Genomic DNA, 19,764 nt, shown 5'->3' on the forward strand with positions numbered 1-19,764 from the left:
ATATATATATAACAAATAATTGAATTTGGTGGGGCGGAATAGCTCGGTTGGTAGACCGGCCGTGCCAGCAACTTGAGGGTTCCAGGTTCGATCCCCGCTTCTGCCGCTGTGTCCTTGGGCAAGACAGTTTACCCACCTGCTCCCAGTGCCACCCACACTGGTTTAAATGTAACTTAGATATTGGGGTTTCACTATGTAAAGTGCTTTGAGTCATTAGAGAAAAAGCGCTATATAAATATAATTCACTTCACTTCACAATTTCAGTGTTCATTTCTTTACACATATACACACACATAACACTCCTCTACTCATTGTTGTATTTGAAGTGCAATGCTTTGCAGACAGTAGCACGGTCTTTGAAGGAGCATAGGTATGGGCAGCATCTGTGAAATTTAATTTGCAGGATAGGAGTGAGTTTAGGGTTGAATTGTCCATCTCCTCTCTGTCAATATCTTTCTAACCATGCTGAAGACCCTCTCTGATGATGCATTGCTGTGTGGCAAACACAAAAGTGCCTTCATCACATGCACCAGAGTCTGGAATCGTCCATCTTTCCCTGGCATACACCCCTTCCCCTTCGATCTGTCCTGGATGACCTGAAATTTTTGTTTCCGATCATTTTGGAACTTGTATGGAACTGTTATGTTTTTGGACATTACTACTTGCCCATTTTCTGTTCACCGTCGTCGTCAAATTTGTTTTCTGTTCATATTTTCTGGAAGATTTTAATTGGATTTGAAATATTTCTTTCGGAAAGCATCCATTCAGTTTTTTCATACGGCAAAGTCTTTGTCTGACCTTTTGGAACGGAGACAAGACGGAGGCACGACTGTATTGCAATTTTGCTCGTTTGTTTTGATATTGAACTGTCCCTATATTTGCTGCTATACTTGCAAAACAAAGGAATATTGTCAACGGCCCAGAGAAGAATTTAATTTTGAGAGCCACACTTTTTTTTTTACACTTTGTGTAAAATTATTTTAATACTAATCAACACAACTTTGAATTTACTTTGATGCAGGTTTTGGACTAAAACACATTCATTACAAGGATTTTTTTATTTTTATTAATGAAAATAACCCTGCGATGAGGTGGCGACTTGTCCAGGGTGTACCCCGCCTTCCGCCCGATTGTAGCTGAGATAGGCGCCAGCGCCCCCCGTGACCCCGAAAGGGAATAAGCGGTGGAAAATGGATGGATGGAAAACAAATTTGCTGTTAAGTTAGCAATTTACAAAGAGGGTGTAACCCAGTATATATGCCCTACAACACCAGTGCAAAATTTGCTATTATTTTCTTGATTGTGTCAGGCTTGGACTAAGGCAGGGGTCGGGAACCTTTTTGGCTGAGAGAGCCAAGAATCCAAATATTTTAAAATGTATTCCCGTAAGAGCCATATAAAAAAAATTTCAACACTGAACAACTAAATGTGTGCATTTTTAAGTAAGACCAACATTTCTAGAGTATAATAGGTCTTTTATTCTTTGTAATAACATTGTTATTCTGAAGCGAACTGTGGAGGGGGCGGGGCCTGCGGGCCTGCAGCGAAGCGGAGTGTTGCCAGGATTGGCATCGAAATCAACAATAGATGCATAGATGGCCCACCTTTGCCTTGTTATCTAATCGCCTGTTGCTCTGTTATAAGCAGCAGCCAGGAGGAGAGACAGGGTTGGGGCCGGAGCCAGAGCGCGAGCGAGAACGAAAGAGGAAAAGACAATTGCTAGGAAGCAACTGAGAGACTTATTGAAAAATAAAACAATATTGTAACATTGAAACAGGCTCTCATGTCGGTGCTTGGTGGTCTGAAGAACCCCACACTAACCAATAATAAATAAATGACTTCTTACCATTAACGCAACTTCTTGAACAGGTGCGGTAGAAAACGAATGGATGGATTCAAAATGCATGAGAATTTTTTTATATTTTGAACGTTATTTTTAACACTGTGATTACAAGTGGAATTATTCATTACTTATCGTGTTACGCAATGTCAGCTCACATTTATCTGAGGGCCAGATGCAGTCATCTGGCTCTAGAGCCATAGGTTCCCTACCCCTGGACTAAGGAGTGGACTTAGACGCAGAGTAGGGATTCTTAGTAGGGCTTTTATTTTGACAACTGAGTAATACAAAATCAATAAAGAACAAAAACGGTCAGGGAAAAATGTTCCAAAAAAGGGAACAACCGAAAAACACTCCTAAAAAAGATGAAACTACAAAAACAAAGACAAACTATAATTTGCGCCGTATCTACTATGATATTTAACATAAAACGCTCCAACAGGAGTAAGAAAACAATGACTATAAAATTCTCTACTCTTAATTTCAATCTAATAAAGGTAAATGAAAAATCCCTCAAGAAATTTGAGGAATGAAAGATTGTTAGGAAAAATATAATAACTCCCTGATTCGGTTGAATGAAGACTAAATAACAAAATTCACTCTGAGGAGGAGAAAAAGTTGAACTGAAAATTCAGGATCCAAGGAAAATGGGCGTAGGACGAGGCAAGGCATGGACATAAACATGGAAGCAAGACAGGCACGAAAGCTCGAGACAAGCTGGCACAGGACAAGGGGAGGAATGGGCTTATATGAAACATGAGGGTAATGGGAAACAGGTGGAAACAATCTAGGGTGAGGGATGACGTCACACTGGTGACACAATCAATCATCAATCAATCAATGTTTACTTATATAGCCCTAAATCACCAGTGTCTCAAAGGGCTGCACAAACCACTACGACATCCTCGGTAGGCCCACATAAGGGCAAGGAAAACTCACACCCAGTGGGACGTCGGTGACAATGATGACTATGAGAACCTTGGAGAGGAAGAAAGCAATGGATGTCGAGCGGGTCTAACATGATACTGTGAAAGTTCAATCCATAATGGATCCAACACAGTCGCGAGAGTCCAGTCCAAAGCGGATCCAACACAGCAGCGAGAGTCCCGTTCACAGCGGAGCCAGTAGGAAACCATCCCAAGCGGAGGCGGAAAAGCAGCGCAGAGATGTCCCCAGCCGATACACAGGCAAGCAGTACATGGCCACCGGATCGGACCGGACCCCCTCCACAAGGGAGAGTGGGACAAAGGAGAAAAAGAAAAGAAATGGCAGATCAACTGGTCTAAGAAGGAGTCTATATGTAGTCATCAAAAGAGCCACATCTGGCTCTAGAGCCATAGGTTCCCTACCCCTGCTTTATTTATCAGTGGATATGTTTCTTTTACTTTTTATTCATAGCTGTATGTAGAAGTGTCTGCTTGTATCTGCTGCTTTAATGTCTTTAATGTCCTCTGTGTTCTTTGATGTTTGATGTTTCCCTCTTACACACATGGAAGAGGGATGTGTACTATGGCTATGAGTTGTTTTTTTTTCCCTTGGCCTCAGTCTGCACCCCCACTCCAGGGCCCAGGCTAAGACCGATTTTTTATTTTTATTTTTTATTTTTTTTATTTTATTTTAATCTTCTATTCCCCACCCCCTCTTGTTTACCTGTATGTCATCTTTTTTGTAAGGGGCGCTGGACGCCGGCAGACCCGTCAGCGATCCTGTTCTGTCTCCCTGTAATGTTTGTCTGATCTTGAATGGGATTGTGCTGAAAATTGTAATTTTCCTGACGGAATAAATAAAGTACTATCTAATCTAATCTAATCTAATCTATTGTCATTGCATATTGCTTGTCTTCCGATAGTGAGAACCTGTTAGAACAAAGGCCACAGGACTATCACTGAATCTGTGGTTGACAGGGTTGCACAATAGGTGCCTCATCATCTCAATTTATAACGTAATAAAATGCGTTATATAATAACTGCGTCAATATTTATCGCCGTTTGGTTCTGAGTCAGTTCATGGGTTCACTGGCGGGTTTTTGTGTAAACGCAGATCCCGCCTGGTCTCTGCTCCCCACAGACATTACACACTATGTAATCTTCATTAGTTGAAAGGAACTTCACTTTCATCACATTACAGTAGTGATTTCCAAAGTAGATAAAAACGTTGACAGGCCAAGATCTTAACGGTAATTACATTGTGTTTTATAGTATGTAATCCCTGAGAAAATGATGGGAAGCCGCATGAAAGTGCACATCAATCAAATGCAACAAACCCAATTATTGTCAAGCCTCCCTCCTTTCCTGGCCGTTCACAGCCATCTAACATCTCCCCGTGACTCCATCGTGATACGGCAATTACTTCCGCAGAGAGTTGTTATTAACGGCAATCCAATCAGGACACAGCATGCTCACAAGGGAAGGAGGCCCATGATAAGTAATGGCATCCCCAAAATGGACTTGATATATTCTCATTTTTACGCCTGCTTTGCAAATAAGATAATAAACGGATTTAGATCATGCAATTTTGTGTTACCCGTCTTAGTTAAAAAAAAGTCCAATTATATTTGACGTTCATTACTTAAATAGATTAGAACTGTTTTTTTTTCAATCAATCCATCAATCAATGTTTACTTATATAGCCCTAAATCACTAGTGTCTCAAAGGGCTGCACAAACCACTACGACATCCTCGGTAGGCCCACATAAGGGCAAGGAAAACTCACACCCAGTGGGACGTCGGTGACAATGATGACTATGAGAACCTTGGAGAGGAGGAAAGCAATGGATGTCGAGCGGGTCTAACATGATACTGTGAAAGTTCAATCCATAATGGATCCAACACAGTCGCCAGAGTCCAGTCCAAAGCGGATCCAACACAGCAGGGAGAGTCCTGTTCACAGCGAAGCCAGCAGGAAACCATCCCAAGCGGAGGCGGATCAGCAGCGCAGAGATGTCCCCAGCCGATACACAGGCAAGCAGTACATGGCCACCGGATCGGACCGGACCCCCTCCACAAGAGAGAGTGGGACATAGAAGAAAAAGAAAAGAAACGGCAGATCAACTGGTCTAAAAAGGGAGTCTATTTAAAGGCTAGAGTATACAAATGAGTTTTAAGGTGAGACTTAAATGCTTCTACTGAGGTGGCATCTCGAACTGTTACCGGGAGGGCATTCCAGAGTACTGGAGCCCGAACGGAAAACGCTCTATAGCCCGCAGACTTTTTTTGGGCTTTAGGAATCACTAATAAGCCGGAGTCCTTTGAACGCAGATTTCTTGCCGGGACATATGGTACAATACAATCGGCAAGATAAGATGGAACTAGACCTTGTGGTATTTTATACGTAAGTAGTAAAACCTTAAAGTCACATCTTAAGTGCACAGGAAGCCAGTGCAGGTGAGCCAGTACAGGTGTAATGTGATCAAATTTTCTTGTTCTTGTCAAAAGTCTAGCAGCCGCATTTTGTACCAACTGTAATCTTTTAATGCTAGACATGGGGAGACCCGAAAATAATACGTTACAGTAATCGAGACGAGACGTAACAAACGCATGGATAATGATCTCAGCGTCTTTAGTGGACAGAATGGAGCGAATTTTAGCGATATTACGGAGATGAAAGAAGGCCGTTTTAGTAACGCAGTGGAGACTATTCTTCCTGGGGTCCAGGCAAAAAACATCACACAACCACAAAACAAAAGATTAAAATGCAGTACAACATGATCCAATAATAAATAGCAACAACAAAGAACCAAAAAATACTAATAACTTTTGTTACATAATAATTTTCATACCAAAGATAAAAATAGCAATATAAAAATAGATATACTGTATAAATTTTTGCAAAAATAAAACAAATAACCAATGGCCTAAAATATACACACTAGTGTACCAAAGACAAACAATAAGTGACGAAAAAGTATCGTCCATCCATTTTCACAGATGTGAAGACAACCATGCATTGTCTATGTGTTACGATGTAAAGGAGGGGTGGTTGTATTAAATAATAATAAGTATGTGTCAAAGAAAGGGCATTTTATGACTTTTCCTAATTTGATTACATACTGTATAGTTTTATTTTTACAATTTTATTGCATGATTTTTGTATCTCTTTAACTTAGGTAGCCAGGGACTGCAAATGGAAATGACCTATTTAGCTATAATCTGGTGCAAAACATGTATTTGACCTTAATGTTTCCGTGCATTGTCCCTTCAAATCAAGACTAAACTTAACTAAAAACTGTAAACTGCGACACCCGTAAGCCCGTACCACTGTATTTGTCATTTTCATTACTGGTAATGTCAACAAGGCGGATGTGTAGAATTCCACTTTTTGTCATCATATTTCTTTTCCTTTTAATGGTGAGGAATGTGCTGTCATACTGCTCTTTACCCCAACCCTATTTCACAATACAAGACGGCAACCATTTCCAAGCACACACACAATAACCTCACGTTTTTTACCCCCCTGATCCATGTCTGTTTTGAGGGTTTTGTTCCACTACGTGTCATATTATTACACACCCTCTCCAACAGCTGTGAGTTGGCACTAGAGGCTAAGAATGCACGGACTTCACCCGTTTCCAATATTGCACCTTTTTCACAGGAGGAGCCATACGTGATGTTCAAGAAGTCCGATAAGCCCCTGTATGGAAACGACCGCTTTGAGGGTTACTGCATAGACCTGTTGAGAGAGCTCGCCAACATCCTGGGTTTTATCTATGAAATCCGTTTGGTGGAAGATGGGAAATATGGCGCCCAGGAAGAAAACTCGGGCCAGTGGAATGGTATGGTGAAGGAATTAATGGACCATGTAAGTCACCAATTTTTTCTATTGATATTTTTGTACACCACAATTAATGTTATTCATTGTTAAATGAATTGTTGGTCATAAGACTTGGACAAGTGTTTAGAACAGGGGTGCCCATTACGTCGATCGCGAGCTACCAGTCGACCGCCGGGGGTGTGTCAGTCGATCTCCAGCCAGGCTTTTAAAAAAAATAGACCTAAAAATGAGTGATCATCAATCTTCACCAAGACGTCACTTAAATGACATTCACGGTACCGGAGGGTCTTGTGAGATGACGCTGGCTGCTGCAAGATCATTATTATGAAAATATGACCGAGAGGAAGGCGAGAAACACTTTTTATTTCAACAGACTCTCGCGCCGTACCTTCCGTCAAAACTCTAAAGGCCGACTGCACATTTCCTATCTTCACAATAAAAGCCCTGCTTCATGCTGCCTGCGCTAACTAAATACAGAGTCTCGGAAAACTGGCGTGCACAAGCGATCCCTCAGAAAGCTGGCGTGCACATCACTTGTGCACGCCAGCTTTCCGAGACTCTTATTTTGTTAGTGCAGGCAGCATGAAGCAGGGCTTTTATTGTGAAGATAGGAAATGTGCAGTCGGCCTTTAGAGTTTTGACGGAAGGGACGGGGCGAAAGTCTGTTGAAATAAAAAGTGTTTCTCGCCTTCCTCTCGGTCATTTTTTCATAATAATGAACTGGCAGCAGCCAGCGTCATCTCACAAGACCCTCGGGTGCCGTGAATGTCAATCAAGCAAGCTACGGAATTTGCCGCCAATGTTTTTCTTGTAAAGTGTATGGAAGCTGGATGAATGAGATGCCAAAAACCAACCACTTTCATGTGGTATTGTACAGAAAGGACAACTTTTTTTTCTCCTCCATTTGAAAATGTGGGCGTTATCATCATTACTGTCTGATTCCAATCAATGCAAGTCATCAGAATCAGGTAATACACCAACTTATATTCTTGTCTTTGTGAAAGAAAGACATCTATATGTGTTACACGTGCTTGTATTATCATTAAACACATTTAACTTGTTTACAAAAATGTCTCTTTCATAAATAAATAAATATAAATGATATATATAAATGAGGTAGATCCCCTCGAGTTGGTCAATTGAAAAGTAGCTCGCCTGCAGAAAAAGTGCGGGCACCCCTGGTTTAGAAGATATTCTGTTAATTGTGACTCGGGTTGCAAAAGCGGGATTTTGGAAAAGCTCATGCAGACATTCTTTAACCATTAACTTATTTTCCAGCATCATTTACGAATAAATTCTTTAAAATTCCTACAATGTGAATTCCTGTATTTAGTCAGCCAGCGATTGTGCAAGTTCTCCCACTTAAAAAGATGACAGAGGTCTGTAATTTTCATCATAGGTACACTTCAACTGTGAGAGACAGAACGTGAAAAAAAAATCCAAGAATTCACATTGTAGGAATTTTAAAGAATTTATTTGTAAATTATGGTGGAAAATAAGTATTTGGTCAACCATTCAAAGCTCTCACTGATGGAAGGAGGTTTTGGCCCAAAATCTCACGATACATGGCCCCATTCATTCTTTCCTTAACACGGATCAATCGTCCTGTCCCCTTAGCAGAAAAACAGCCCCAAAGCATGATGTTTCCACCCCCTTACTTCACAGTAGGTATGGTGTTCTTGGGATGCAACTCAGTATTATTCTTCCTCCAAACACGACGAGTTGAGTTTATACCAAAAAGTTATATTTTGGTTTCATCTGACCACATGACATTCTCCCATGTGATCTCTGGCAAACTTCAGACGGGCCTGGACATGCACTGGCTTAAGCAGGGGGACACATCTGGCACTGCAGGATTTGATTCCCTGCTTGCCTATTGTAGATTGACTCTTCCCAGTCCGGTGCAGGTCTACAATTCTTTTCCTGGTGTCCTTCGACTGCTCTTTGGTCTTGGCCATAGTGTAGTTTGGAGTCGGACTGTTTGAGGTGTCTGTTACAAAGATAACGAGTTCAAACAAGTGCCATTAATACAGCTAACGAGTGGAGGACAGAAAAGCTTCCTAAAGAAGAAGTTGGAGGTCTGTGAGAGCCAGAGATCTTCCTTGTTTGAAGTAACCAAATACTTATTTTCCACCATAATTTACAAATAAATTATTTAAAATTCCACCGATTTTTTTTCCACATTCTGTCTCTCACAGTTGAAGTGTACCTATGATGAAAATTACAGACCTCTGTCCTCATTTTAAGTGGGAGAACTTGCACAATCGGTGGCTGACTAAATACTTTTTTTGCCTCACTGTACTTGGTTCTTTTATGAATTTATTATGGGTCTACTGAAAATGTGACCAAATCTGCTGGTGATTTACAGAGAGTAAATATTGTTTTGTGACCAACAAGTATGTCCTCCAATAAAAAAAAACAAGAGTTGTAGAAATTATTGGAAACTCAAGACAGCCATGACATTCTGTTCCTTACAAGAGTATGTCAACTTTTGACCATGACTGTATATATTGTCTTTAGCTTAAAAGACCAACTAGTAGATTCTAGAATTTAGTTGACCTGCTCTGTAATTCATCACAAATATTCTTAGATGCTTTGGCACAGAATGGGAATTTAAGGCTGGTGATGCGAGGAGAGCATAGATGCTGTCATGAGTTGTTTCCCCTGTAGGTCCTATTAAAAGGTACTGTACACAATCTGCTCACGGTGCCGGTAATTGCTCCCAACAAAGTCCCAGTTTAGATAAACCACACAGCCAGAAAAATAGCTGCCACTTCAAAGCCTCAAGTCAATATTTGTCCCATTAGAAGCAACAACCAAGAATTGTCAAGCACTTTTTTGCCCCTTGCTCTTGAGCAATGCACTGTATGTTAGCGGTGTACCTTCCGTTCATTTTATTTCCAATTCTTAATCGCAAATCCTTAAAAAACAAAATGAGGGCCGTTTTTTCGATTTTTATTATATATGGCCGGCAGTAAGTCGAACACATTTCCAGTGAGGGTTGGACTCCGCCAAGGCTGTCCTTTGTCACCGATTCTGTTCATAACTTTTATGGACAGAATTTCTAGGCGCAGTCAAGGCGTTGAGGGGTTCCGGTTTGGTGACCGCAGGATTAGGTCTCTGCTTTTTGCAGATGATGTGGTCCTGATGGCTTCATCTGACCGGGATCTTCAGCTCTCACTGGATCGGTTCGCAGCCGAATGTGAATCAGCACCTCCAAGTCCGAGTCCATGGTTCTCGCCCGGAAAAGGGTGGAATGCCATCTCCGGGTTGGGGAGGAGACCCTGCCCCAAGTGGAGGAGTTCAAGTACCTAGGAGTCTTGTTCACGAGTGGGAGAAGAGTGGATCGTGAGATCGACAGGCGGATTGGTGCGGCGTCTTCAGTAATGCGGACGTTGTATCGATCCGTTGTGGTGAAGAAGGAGCTGAGGCTTTGTCACCGATTCTGTTCACAACTTTTATGGACAGAATTTCTAGGCGGAGTCAAGGCGTTGAGGGGTTCCGGTTTGGTAACCGCAGGATTAGGTCTCTGCTTTTTGCAGATGATGTGGTCCTGATGGCTTCATCTGACCGGGATCTTCAGTTCTCACTGGATCGGTTCGCAGCCGAGTGTGAAGCGACCGGAATGAGAATCAGCACCTCCAAGTCCTAGTCCATGGTTCTCGCCCGGAAAAGGGTGGAATGCCATCTCCGGATATGGGGAGGAGACCCTGCCCCAAGTGGAGGAGTTCAAGTACCTAGGAGTCTTGTTCACGAGTGAGGGAAGAGTGGATCGTGAGATCGACAGGCGGATCGGTGCGGCGTCTTCAGTAATGCGGACGTTGTACCGATCCCTTGTGGTGAAGAAGGAGCTGAGCCGGAAGGCAAAGCTCTCAATTTACCGGTTGATCTACGTTCCCATCCTCACCTATGGTCATGAGCTTTGGGTCATGACCGAAAGGATAAGATCACGGGTACAAGCGGCCGAAATGAGTTTCCTCTCCCTTAGAGATAGGGTGAGAAGCTCTGCCATCCGGGAGGAACTGAAAGTAAAGCCGCTGCTCCTCCACATCGAGAGGAGCCGGATGAGGTGGTTCGGGCATCTGGTCAGGATGCCACCCGAACGCCTCCCTAGGGAGGTGTTTAGGGCACGTCCAACCGGTAGGAGGCCACGGGGAAGACCCAGGACACGTTGGGAAGACTATGTCTCCCGGCTGGCCTGGGAACGCCTCGGGATCCCCCGGGAAGAGCTAGACGAAGTGGCTGGGGAGAGGGAAGTCTGGGCTTCCCTGCTTAGGCTGTTGCCCCCGCGACCGGACCTCGGATAAGCGGAAGAAGATGGATGGATGGATGGATTATACATGGCAGATTTTAAAACAAACAAAAAAAGGGTTGATTTTCATTAAAATATTGCCATTATTGTGGATTTTGTGCTGTTTTTCCTTTATGGATTCTTTTTCTTCTCAGAAACACAGAAAAATTGAATATAAGTTGACCCAAAATGCTGTGTGATGACAAATTGAACCGGAAGCAGTACTTTAGAGTTTCATTAGCGTTTAGTATGTTTTTAGCATTACGGTAACATCTTTTTTAAAGTAGGAGTCCTATTGTCGTTTTTAAAAAGTGTCATAGCTGTGGTATAGCTCGGTTGGTAGAGTGGCCGTGCCAGCAACTTGAGGGTTGCAGGTTCGATCCCAGCTTGCATGATCCTAGTCACTGCCGTTGTGTCCTTGGGCAAGACACTTTACCCACCTGCTCCCAGTGCCACCCACACTGGTTTAAATATAACTTAGATATTGGTTTTCACTATGTAAAGCGCTTTGAGTCACTAGAGAAAAAACGCTATATAAATAAAATTCACTTCACTTCACTAAATAGAAATAATGAAAATAGATAAAATGGCCTGGATTTTTTGGGGGGGGATTTGCATTTAAGAATTTAAAATAGAATGAACGATAGGTACACGGACCGCTGTGTTCATTATTGTATTGTTTTGTTTCATTTAATACAATCCAAGGCCGAGCCCTGTGAAGTAAACATGGGCCGAGAGTCAATTAATCAATTAAAATGAACTCGATAACTTCGATAAATTGACATGTTTTTTGGGTCTGCCGCTTTCAAACAAGGTGCAAGAGGGTTCACTCTGTGCATCGCTCTCTGCACCTTAATGTGTTCATTGGATAACAAAATAAAATAAAGCCACTGGACCTTCTTGCCTTCCACAATCTTTGTCTTGGTGGGCGAAGGCGGGGCCGCTAGCTTCCACGCGTGCGATGCACAAGAAGAGCTTTGCGAGTCGCGACTCTCTCGTAACAAACACCGCAAACCAACAAAAAAATTAGGAAGACAATAATGATTGCAAAGCCCAGTGCTCATGTGTGGTAATATTTTGGCTTCAAATCAAAGGCGAAGGATGAGTCCATCAACACGGGCGAAACAGCCAGTATGCCAAATGTGTCGGAAAGTTACGGCAACAAAAAGACAACAAAACAAACCACAGTGCAGTTTTGTTGTTCAAGATGTTCAACTTTTGCTAACCGATATTGAGAGTCCATTTTATTTTCGTGGTTTATTTACGTATTTGTGAGAATTAAAACTTATTGACCGTCCAACTACAATGATAAAACATACTAATGAGAAATACAAGTTTATTGCATTTTTAAAGAGTTACTTGCATTATCATGATTACTACTATGATATACTAAATAAATAAATAATAAATGGGTTGTATTTGTGTAGCGCTTTTCTACCTTCAAGGTACTCAAAGCGCTTTGACACTACTTCCACATTTACCCGTTCACACACACATTCACACACTGATGGAGGGAGCTGCCATGCAAGGCGCCTACCAGCACCCATCAGGAGCAAGGGTGAAGTGTCTTGCTCAAGGACACAACGGACATGACGAGGTTGGTACTAGGTGGGAATTGAACCAGGGACCCTCGGTTTTCCACTGCGCCACGCCGTCCCTACTATGATTACATTATGACTTAGTTTAATGCTGACAAAATATTGTTTACCGACGATTATTTTGGGGACAATACATTGTCTAGGACAGTGGTCCCAAACCACCAGGCCGCAGAATTTTTTTTTTATTATTATTTATTATTATTTATTATTATTTATTATTTATTATTTATTATTATTTATTATTTATTATTTTATTATTTATTATTTATTACTATTTTGGGACGGCGTGGCGCAGTGGAAGAGTGGCCGTGCGCAACCCGAGCGTCCCTGGTTCAATTCCCACCTAGTACCAACCTCGTCACGTCCGTTTTGTCCTGAGCAAGACACTTCACCCTTGCTCCTGATGGGTGCTGGTTGGCGCCTTGCATGGCAGCTCCCTCCATCAGTGTGTGAATGTGTGTGTGAATGGGTAAATGTGGAAGTAGTGTCAAAGCGCTTTGAGTACCTTGAAGGTAGAAAAGCACTATACAAGTACAACCCATTTATCATTTATTAATTGTAATTATTTTTTTAAATAAAAAAAAAAAATAATACAAATATTTATTTTATTTTTTTTAATTAAAACAACATAAAAAAAACAAAATACACTTACAATTAGTGCACCCACCCAAAAAAGCCCTCCCTTTTTCATGACAAAAACCTCCTTTTTTCTTGACAAAGGGAAAAAAAAAAAAAAAAAAAAAATCCTTCCCCCCGCGGGACAAATTATCAAGCGTTGACCGGTCCACAGCTAAAAAAAAAAAGTTTGGGGATCACTGGTCTAGGAAACATTGTTACGGCCCAGGCCTACTGTGAAGTAATCATTTCTATGCTGAGAGCTCAATTCAAACGGAAACTTAAAAAGGCTCACAGACGACTGAGGTTGTGCTTTGACTAGGGGAGGATACGGCGTGGTGAAAGTTGAAAAGTTGAAAAAGGAAAAAAAAATAATGCAAAAAAAAACAAAGGCCTGACACCACTGATACTTGAGACTGAAATATATTTAAATAATAAGGTAGAGTATTTCAGAATGTAAATGGGATTTTTAAATCTCTTGTCAGATGTTGGGTCAAGAACACATTTTCTTTATCGTAGGCCCCTTCTACACTAAGCCGGATTGGGAGGATGTCATGTGGTCAGATGAAACCAAAATAGAACTTTTTGGTATAAACTCAACTCGTCGTGTTTGGAGGAAGAAGAATACTGAGTTGCATCCCAAGAACACCATAACTACTGTGAAGCATGGGGGTGGAAACATCATGCTTTGGGGCTGTTTTTCCGCTAAGGGGACAGGATGAATGAATGGGGCCATGTATCGTGAGATTTTGGGCCAAAACCTCCTTCCATCAGTGAGAGCTTTGAATGGTTGACCAAATACTTATTTTCCACCATAATTTACGAATAAATTCTTTAAAATTCCTACCATGTGAATTCCTGTATTTAGTCAGCCACCGATTGTGCAAGTTCTCCCACTTAAAATGATGACAGAGGTCTGTAATTTTCATCATAGGTACACTTCGACTGTGAGAGACAGAACGTGAAAAAAAATCCAGGAATTTTAAAGAATTTATTTGTAAATTATGGTGGAAAATAAGTATTTGGTCAACCATTCAAAGCTCTCACTGATGGAAGGAGGTTTTGGCTCAAAATCTCACGATACATGGCCCCATTCATTCTTTCCTTAACACGGATCAATCGTCCTGTCCCCTTAGCAGAAAAACAGCCCCAAAGCATGATGTTTCCACCCCCTTACTTCACAGTAGGTATGGTGTTCTTGGGATGCAATTCAGTATTCTTCTTCCTCCAAACACGACGATTTGAGTTTATACCAAAAAGTTATGTTTTGGTTTCATCTGACGACATGCCATTCTTCCATGTGATCTCTGGCAAACTTCAGACGGGCCTGGACATGCACTGGCTTAAGCAGGGGGACACGTCTGGCACTGCAGGATTTGATTCCCTGCTTGCCTATTGTAGATTCACTCTTCCCAGTCTAGTGCAGGTCTACAATTATTCTCCTGGTGTCTTTCGACTGCTCTTTGGTCTTGGCCATAGTGGAGTTTGGAGTCTGACTGTTTGAGGCTGTGGAGAGGTGTCTGTTACAAAGATAATTCCTGGATTTTTTTCCACATTTTGTCTCTCACAGTTGAAGTGTACCTATGATGAAAATTACAGACCTCTGTCATCATTTTAAGTGGGAGAACTTGCACAATCGCTGGCTGACTAAATACTTTTTTGCCCCACTGTACTTGGTTCTTTTATGAATTTATTATGGGTTAGACTATTGTACTGAATCACACCTGAGCCATCATACATGAATCATATCTTTAAAAGCCTACTGAAATGAGATTTTCTTATTTAAACGGGGATAGCAGGTCCGTTCTATGTGTCATACTTGATCATTTCGCGATATTGCCATATTTTTGCTGCAAGGATCTAGTAGAGAACATCCACGATAAAGTTCGCAACTACTGTGTTCAAAAGGAAATCGACAGCAGTAAAAGTACATTTGTTAATGGACAAAGACAACGCCAGAAGCCTGATGAAGCCCAGCCAATAAATTCAAGTGTGCAATAAGCCGATGGGAGCTCACTTGGCGTGACAGATGGTTTACACCAGGGGTGCCCATTACGTCGATCGCGAGCTACCAGTCGACCGCGGGGGGTGTGTCAGTCGATCTCCAGCCAGGCTTTTAAAAAAAATAGACCTAAAAATTAGTGATCATCAATCTTCACCAAGACGTCACTTAAATGACATTCACGGTACCGGAGGGTCTTGTGAGATGACGCTGGCTGCTGCAAGATCATTATTATGAAAATATGACCGAGAGGAAGGCGAGAAACACTTTTTATTTCAACAGACTCTCGCGCCGTACCTTCCGTCAAAACTCTAAAGGCCGACTGCACATTTCCTATCTTCACAATAAAAGCCCTGCTTCATGCTGCCTGCGCTAACTAAATACAGAGTCTCGGAAAACTGGCGTGCACAAGCGATCCCTCAGAAAGCTGGTGTGCACATCACTTGTGCACGCCAGCTTTCCGAGACTCTTACTTCACTAAAAATGTTAGTCTTACTTAAAAATGCACGCATTTAGTTGTATTATATGGCTCTCACGGAAATACTTTTCAAAATATTTGGCTTGTCCGGCTCTCTCAGCCCAAACGGTTCCCGACCCCTGGTATAGAACAAGCCGTGTGTACAGATCCTGTTTTCTTAATTTGATTGCCTCTAACCACTTCCTGTGCCCTTAACTCACGGCCTATCCTTCTTCCTTTTTATGTTTGTTATTGACAGAGAGCTGATCTGGCAGTGGCCCCCCTAGCCATCACGTACGTGCGTGAGAAGGTTATCGACTTCTCCAAGCCCTTCATGACGTTGGGTATAAGTATACTCTACCGCAAGCCGAACGGGACCAACCCCGGGGTCTTCTCCTTCCTCAACCCCCTCTCGCCTGATATCTGGATGTATATTCTGCTGGCTTACTTGGGTGTCAGTTGTGTGCTGTTTGTCATAGCCAGGTAACATGTCGCCGGCCGCGATCACACACAACTTCGAGTCGTCACTTCCGTCTTTGCCACTATGACTAACGATAGGCTGATCTCAGTGATTACAGGAGCTGTGTCCCGAGCTTGCAGAACTGGTGAATCCTCCACGCACTTACTTAATCGATTGCCATGCAAAATGTCCCGAACGCCACATCATTGCCGTGTAACGTGTTTAACGCAGACGAATTGGCGAAAAATAACGGTAAGGTAAAAATATTAGCATTCCAGCATGCTAACCTTTCAAGCTATTTTTGCGTCGCTAATTTTGCAGCTGTAACCCTTAAAAGTCATATAACTTACTTAAAGCAGCCCACACAGCCGCCTGTTTTAAAAGCATTATAATTGTCTGATTGTCATTGGTGAAAAATAACGGTAAGGTAAAAATATTAGCATTCCAGCGTGCTAACCTTTCAAGCTATTTTTGCTTTGCTAATTTTGCAGCTGTAACCCTTAAGAGTCATACAACTTGCTTAAAGCAGCCCACACAGCCGCCTATTTTAAAACAATTATAATTGTCTGATTGTCATTGGTGAAAAATAACGGTAAGGTAAAAATATTAGCATTCCAGCATGCTAACCTTTCAAGCTATTTTTTGCTTTGCTAATTTTCGCAGCTGTAACCCTTAAGAGTCATATAACTTACTTAAAGCAGCCCACACAGCCGCCTGTTTTAAAACAATTATAATTGTCTGATTGTCATTGGTGAAAAATAAGGGTAAGGTAAAAATATGAGCATTCCAGCATGCTAACCTTTCAAGCTATTTTTGCGTCGCTAATTTTGCAGCTGTGACCCTTAAGAGTCATATAACTTGCTTAAAGCAGCCCACACAGCCGCCTGTTTTAAAAGCATTATAATTGGCTGATTGTCATTGGCGAAAAATAACGGTAAGGTAAAAATATTAGCATTCCAGCGTGCTAACCTTTCAAGCTATTTTTGCATCGCTAATTTTGCAGCTGTAACCCTTAAGAGTCATATAACATGCTTAAAGCAGCCCACACAGCCGCCTGTTTTAAAAGCATTATAATTGGCTGATTGTCGTTGGTGTAAAATAACGGTAAGGTAAAAATATTAGCATTCCAGCATGCTAACCTTTCGAGCTATTTTTGCGTCGCTAATTTTGCGTCGCTAATTTTGCAGCTGTAACCCTTAAAGGGGAACATTATCACAATTTCAAAAGGGTTAAAAACAATAAAAATCAGTTCCCAGTGGCTTGTTGTATTTTTTGAAGTTTTTTTCAAAATTTTACACCTCCCGTAATATCCCTAAATAAAGCTTTAAAGTGCCTTATTTTCGCTATCTTCGAAACCACTCTCCATTTCCCTGTGACGTCATACAGTGCTGCCAATACAAACAACATGGCGGTTACCACAGCAAGATATAGCGACATTAGCTCGGATTCAGACTCGGATTTCAGCGGCTTAAGCGATTCAACAGATTACGCATGTATTGAAACAGATGGTCGGAGTATGGAGGCAGATAGCGAAAACGAAATTGAAGAAGAAATTGAAGCTATTGAGCCAATAGCTATTGACGCTATTCGGCCATAGCGTGGGTGTACCTAATGAAGTGACCCATAGCATAGCTGCCTTATTAGCATCGCCGGTAAAATGTGCGAACCAAAAGATCAGGACTTTCGCATCTTGTGACACTGGAGCAACTTAAATCCGTCGATTGGTAAGTGTTTGTTTCGCATTAAATGTGGGTATCTAGTTTAAAATGTACATACAGCTAGCGTAAATAGCATGTTAGCATCGATTAGCGTAGCATGTTAGCATCGATTAGCTGGCAGTCATGCCGTGACCAAATATGTCTGATTAGCACATAAGTCAACAACATCAACAAAACACATCTTTGTGATTTCGTTGACTTAATGGTTGCAAATGCATCTGCAGGTTATCCATACAACTCTGTGCCATGTCTGTCTTAGCATCGCCGGTCAAATGTGAAGACACTCTGGCACATTCCATGGGGGTCTGGCGGCAGACACTTTCTCATCTTCCGGCCAGTGGTGCAACTTGAATCCCTCCCTGTTAGTGTTGTTACACCCTCCGACAACACACCGACGAGGCATGATGTCTGCAAGGTTCCAAAAAATAGTCGAAAAAACGGAAAATAACAGAGCTGAGACCCGGTGTTTGTAATGTGAAAATTAATATGGCGGGTGTGTTACCTCGGTGACGTCACGTTCTGACGTCATCACTAAAAGACCGATAAACAGAAAGGCGTTTAATTTGCCAAAATTCACCCGTTTAGAGTTCGTAAATCGGTTAAAAAAATACATGGTCTTTTTTCTGCAACATCAAGGTATATATTGACGCTTACATAGGTCTGGTGATAATGTTCCCCTTTAAGAGTCGCCTGTTTTAAAAACATTATAATTGGCTGATTGTCATTGGTGAAAAAATAACGGTAAGGAAAAAATATTAGCATTCCAGCATGCTAACCTTTCAAGCTATTTTTGCTTTGCTAATTTTGTATCCGTAACCCTTAAGAGTCATATAACTTGGTATCATCACGCCCTCATCGGGGTCCTTCAGGCATTAAAGGGGCCGGCACGCTAAATGTCTTCCGGGGGGGAAGGTTTTTGTAGGGGGGAAGAAATTTGGCGTGACAGTACCAATACCCAATACCTGGAAATTTTACGTAATTTTCAGTACTTCTGTGTGTGTTAATGTCTTAAAAAAGGTTGTTTAATGAAACAATCTCATCTTATAATCCAAACTGTGCTGGCCGGTTTTCATACATTCCCATTCGCAATCATTATATTGTAGAGTTTGCATGCAGTTGCAATTCCAAAACATAAGATGGCGGTAGTGAATAAGACTATTCAAAGCTGTGTAAATAGAGAAGATAGCCAACTCCGTTTTAAAATCAATCAATCAATTAAAGTGTATTTATATAGGCCTAGGTCACAAGTGTCTCAAAGGGCTGCACAAGCCACAACGACATCCTCGGCTTCAGATCCCACATCAGGGCAAGAAAAAACTTTTTAACCCAATGGGATACAAAAAGGGGGACCACCCAAACCTGGGCGACCGGTGCAATGGACGTCGAGTGGATCTAGTTAATAATGTGAGAGTCCAGTCCATAGTGGGGCATCTTGAGTGGAGACAAGTCAGCAGCGCAGAGACGTCCCCAGCTGAGGCACAGATGAGTGGTCCACCCTGGGGCCCCGACTTTAAACAGCTAGCGCAACATCTGTGGTCACCCGATAACCTTTCCACGCAGGATAGCGGGTCGGAGCAGAAGAGAGACGGCAGATCAACTGGTCTAAAAGGGAGGTCTATTTAATTTCTAGCATATACGAATGAGTTTTGAAATAGGGACTTAAATGCTTGGAAGCCACAGATGAGTGGTCCACCCTGGGGCCCCGACTTTAAACAGTTAGCGCAAAATCTGTGGTCACCTGATAACCTCTCCACGCAGGATAGCGGGTCAGAGCAGAAAAGAGACGGCAGATCAACTGGTCTAAAAGGGGGGTCTATTTAAATTCTAGCGTATACGAATGAGTTTTAAAATAGGGACTTAAATGCTTGGAAGCCACAGATGAGTGGTCTTTCCTGGGGCCCGACTTTAAACAGCTAGCGCAACATCTGTGGTCACCTGATAACCTCTCCACGCAGGATAGCGGGTCAGAGCAGAAAAGAGACGGCAGATCAACTGTTCTAAAAGGGGGGTCTA

At 42.0% G+C, this 19,764-nt stretch overlaps 1 protein-coding gene across 2 annotated transcripts in view; it reads left to right on the forward strand.

Annotated features, from left to right (window-relative positions):
• Positions 1-19,764, forward strand: part of grik2 (glutamate receptor, ionotropic, kainate 2) — a 607,548-nt gene that overhangs the window by 445,982 nt on the left and 141,802 nt on the right. For both annotated transcript variants that reach the window (XM_061914965.1, XM_061914966.1), the window contains exons 11-12: positions 6,431-6,637; positions 15,833-16,056. In XM_061914965.1, coding sequence (XP_061770949.1) covers positions 6,431-6,637; positions 15,833-16,056 — 431 coding nt within the window. The remainder of the gene's footprint in view (positions 1-6,430; positions 6,638-15,832; positions 16,057-19,764) is intronic.

The sequence above is a fragment of the Nerophis ophidion genome, linkage group LG11 (genome assembly GCF_033978795.1).
Source record: "Nerophis ophidion isolate RoL-2023_Sa linkage group LG11, RoL_Noph_v1.0, whole genome shotgun sequence".
Taxonomy (NCBI): Eukaryota; Metazoa; Chordata; class Actinopteri; order Syngnathiformes; family Syngnathidae; genus Nerophis; species Nerophis ophidion.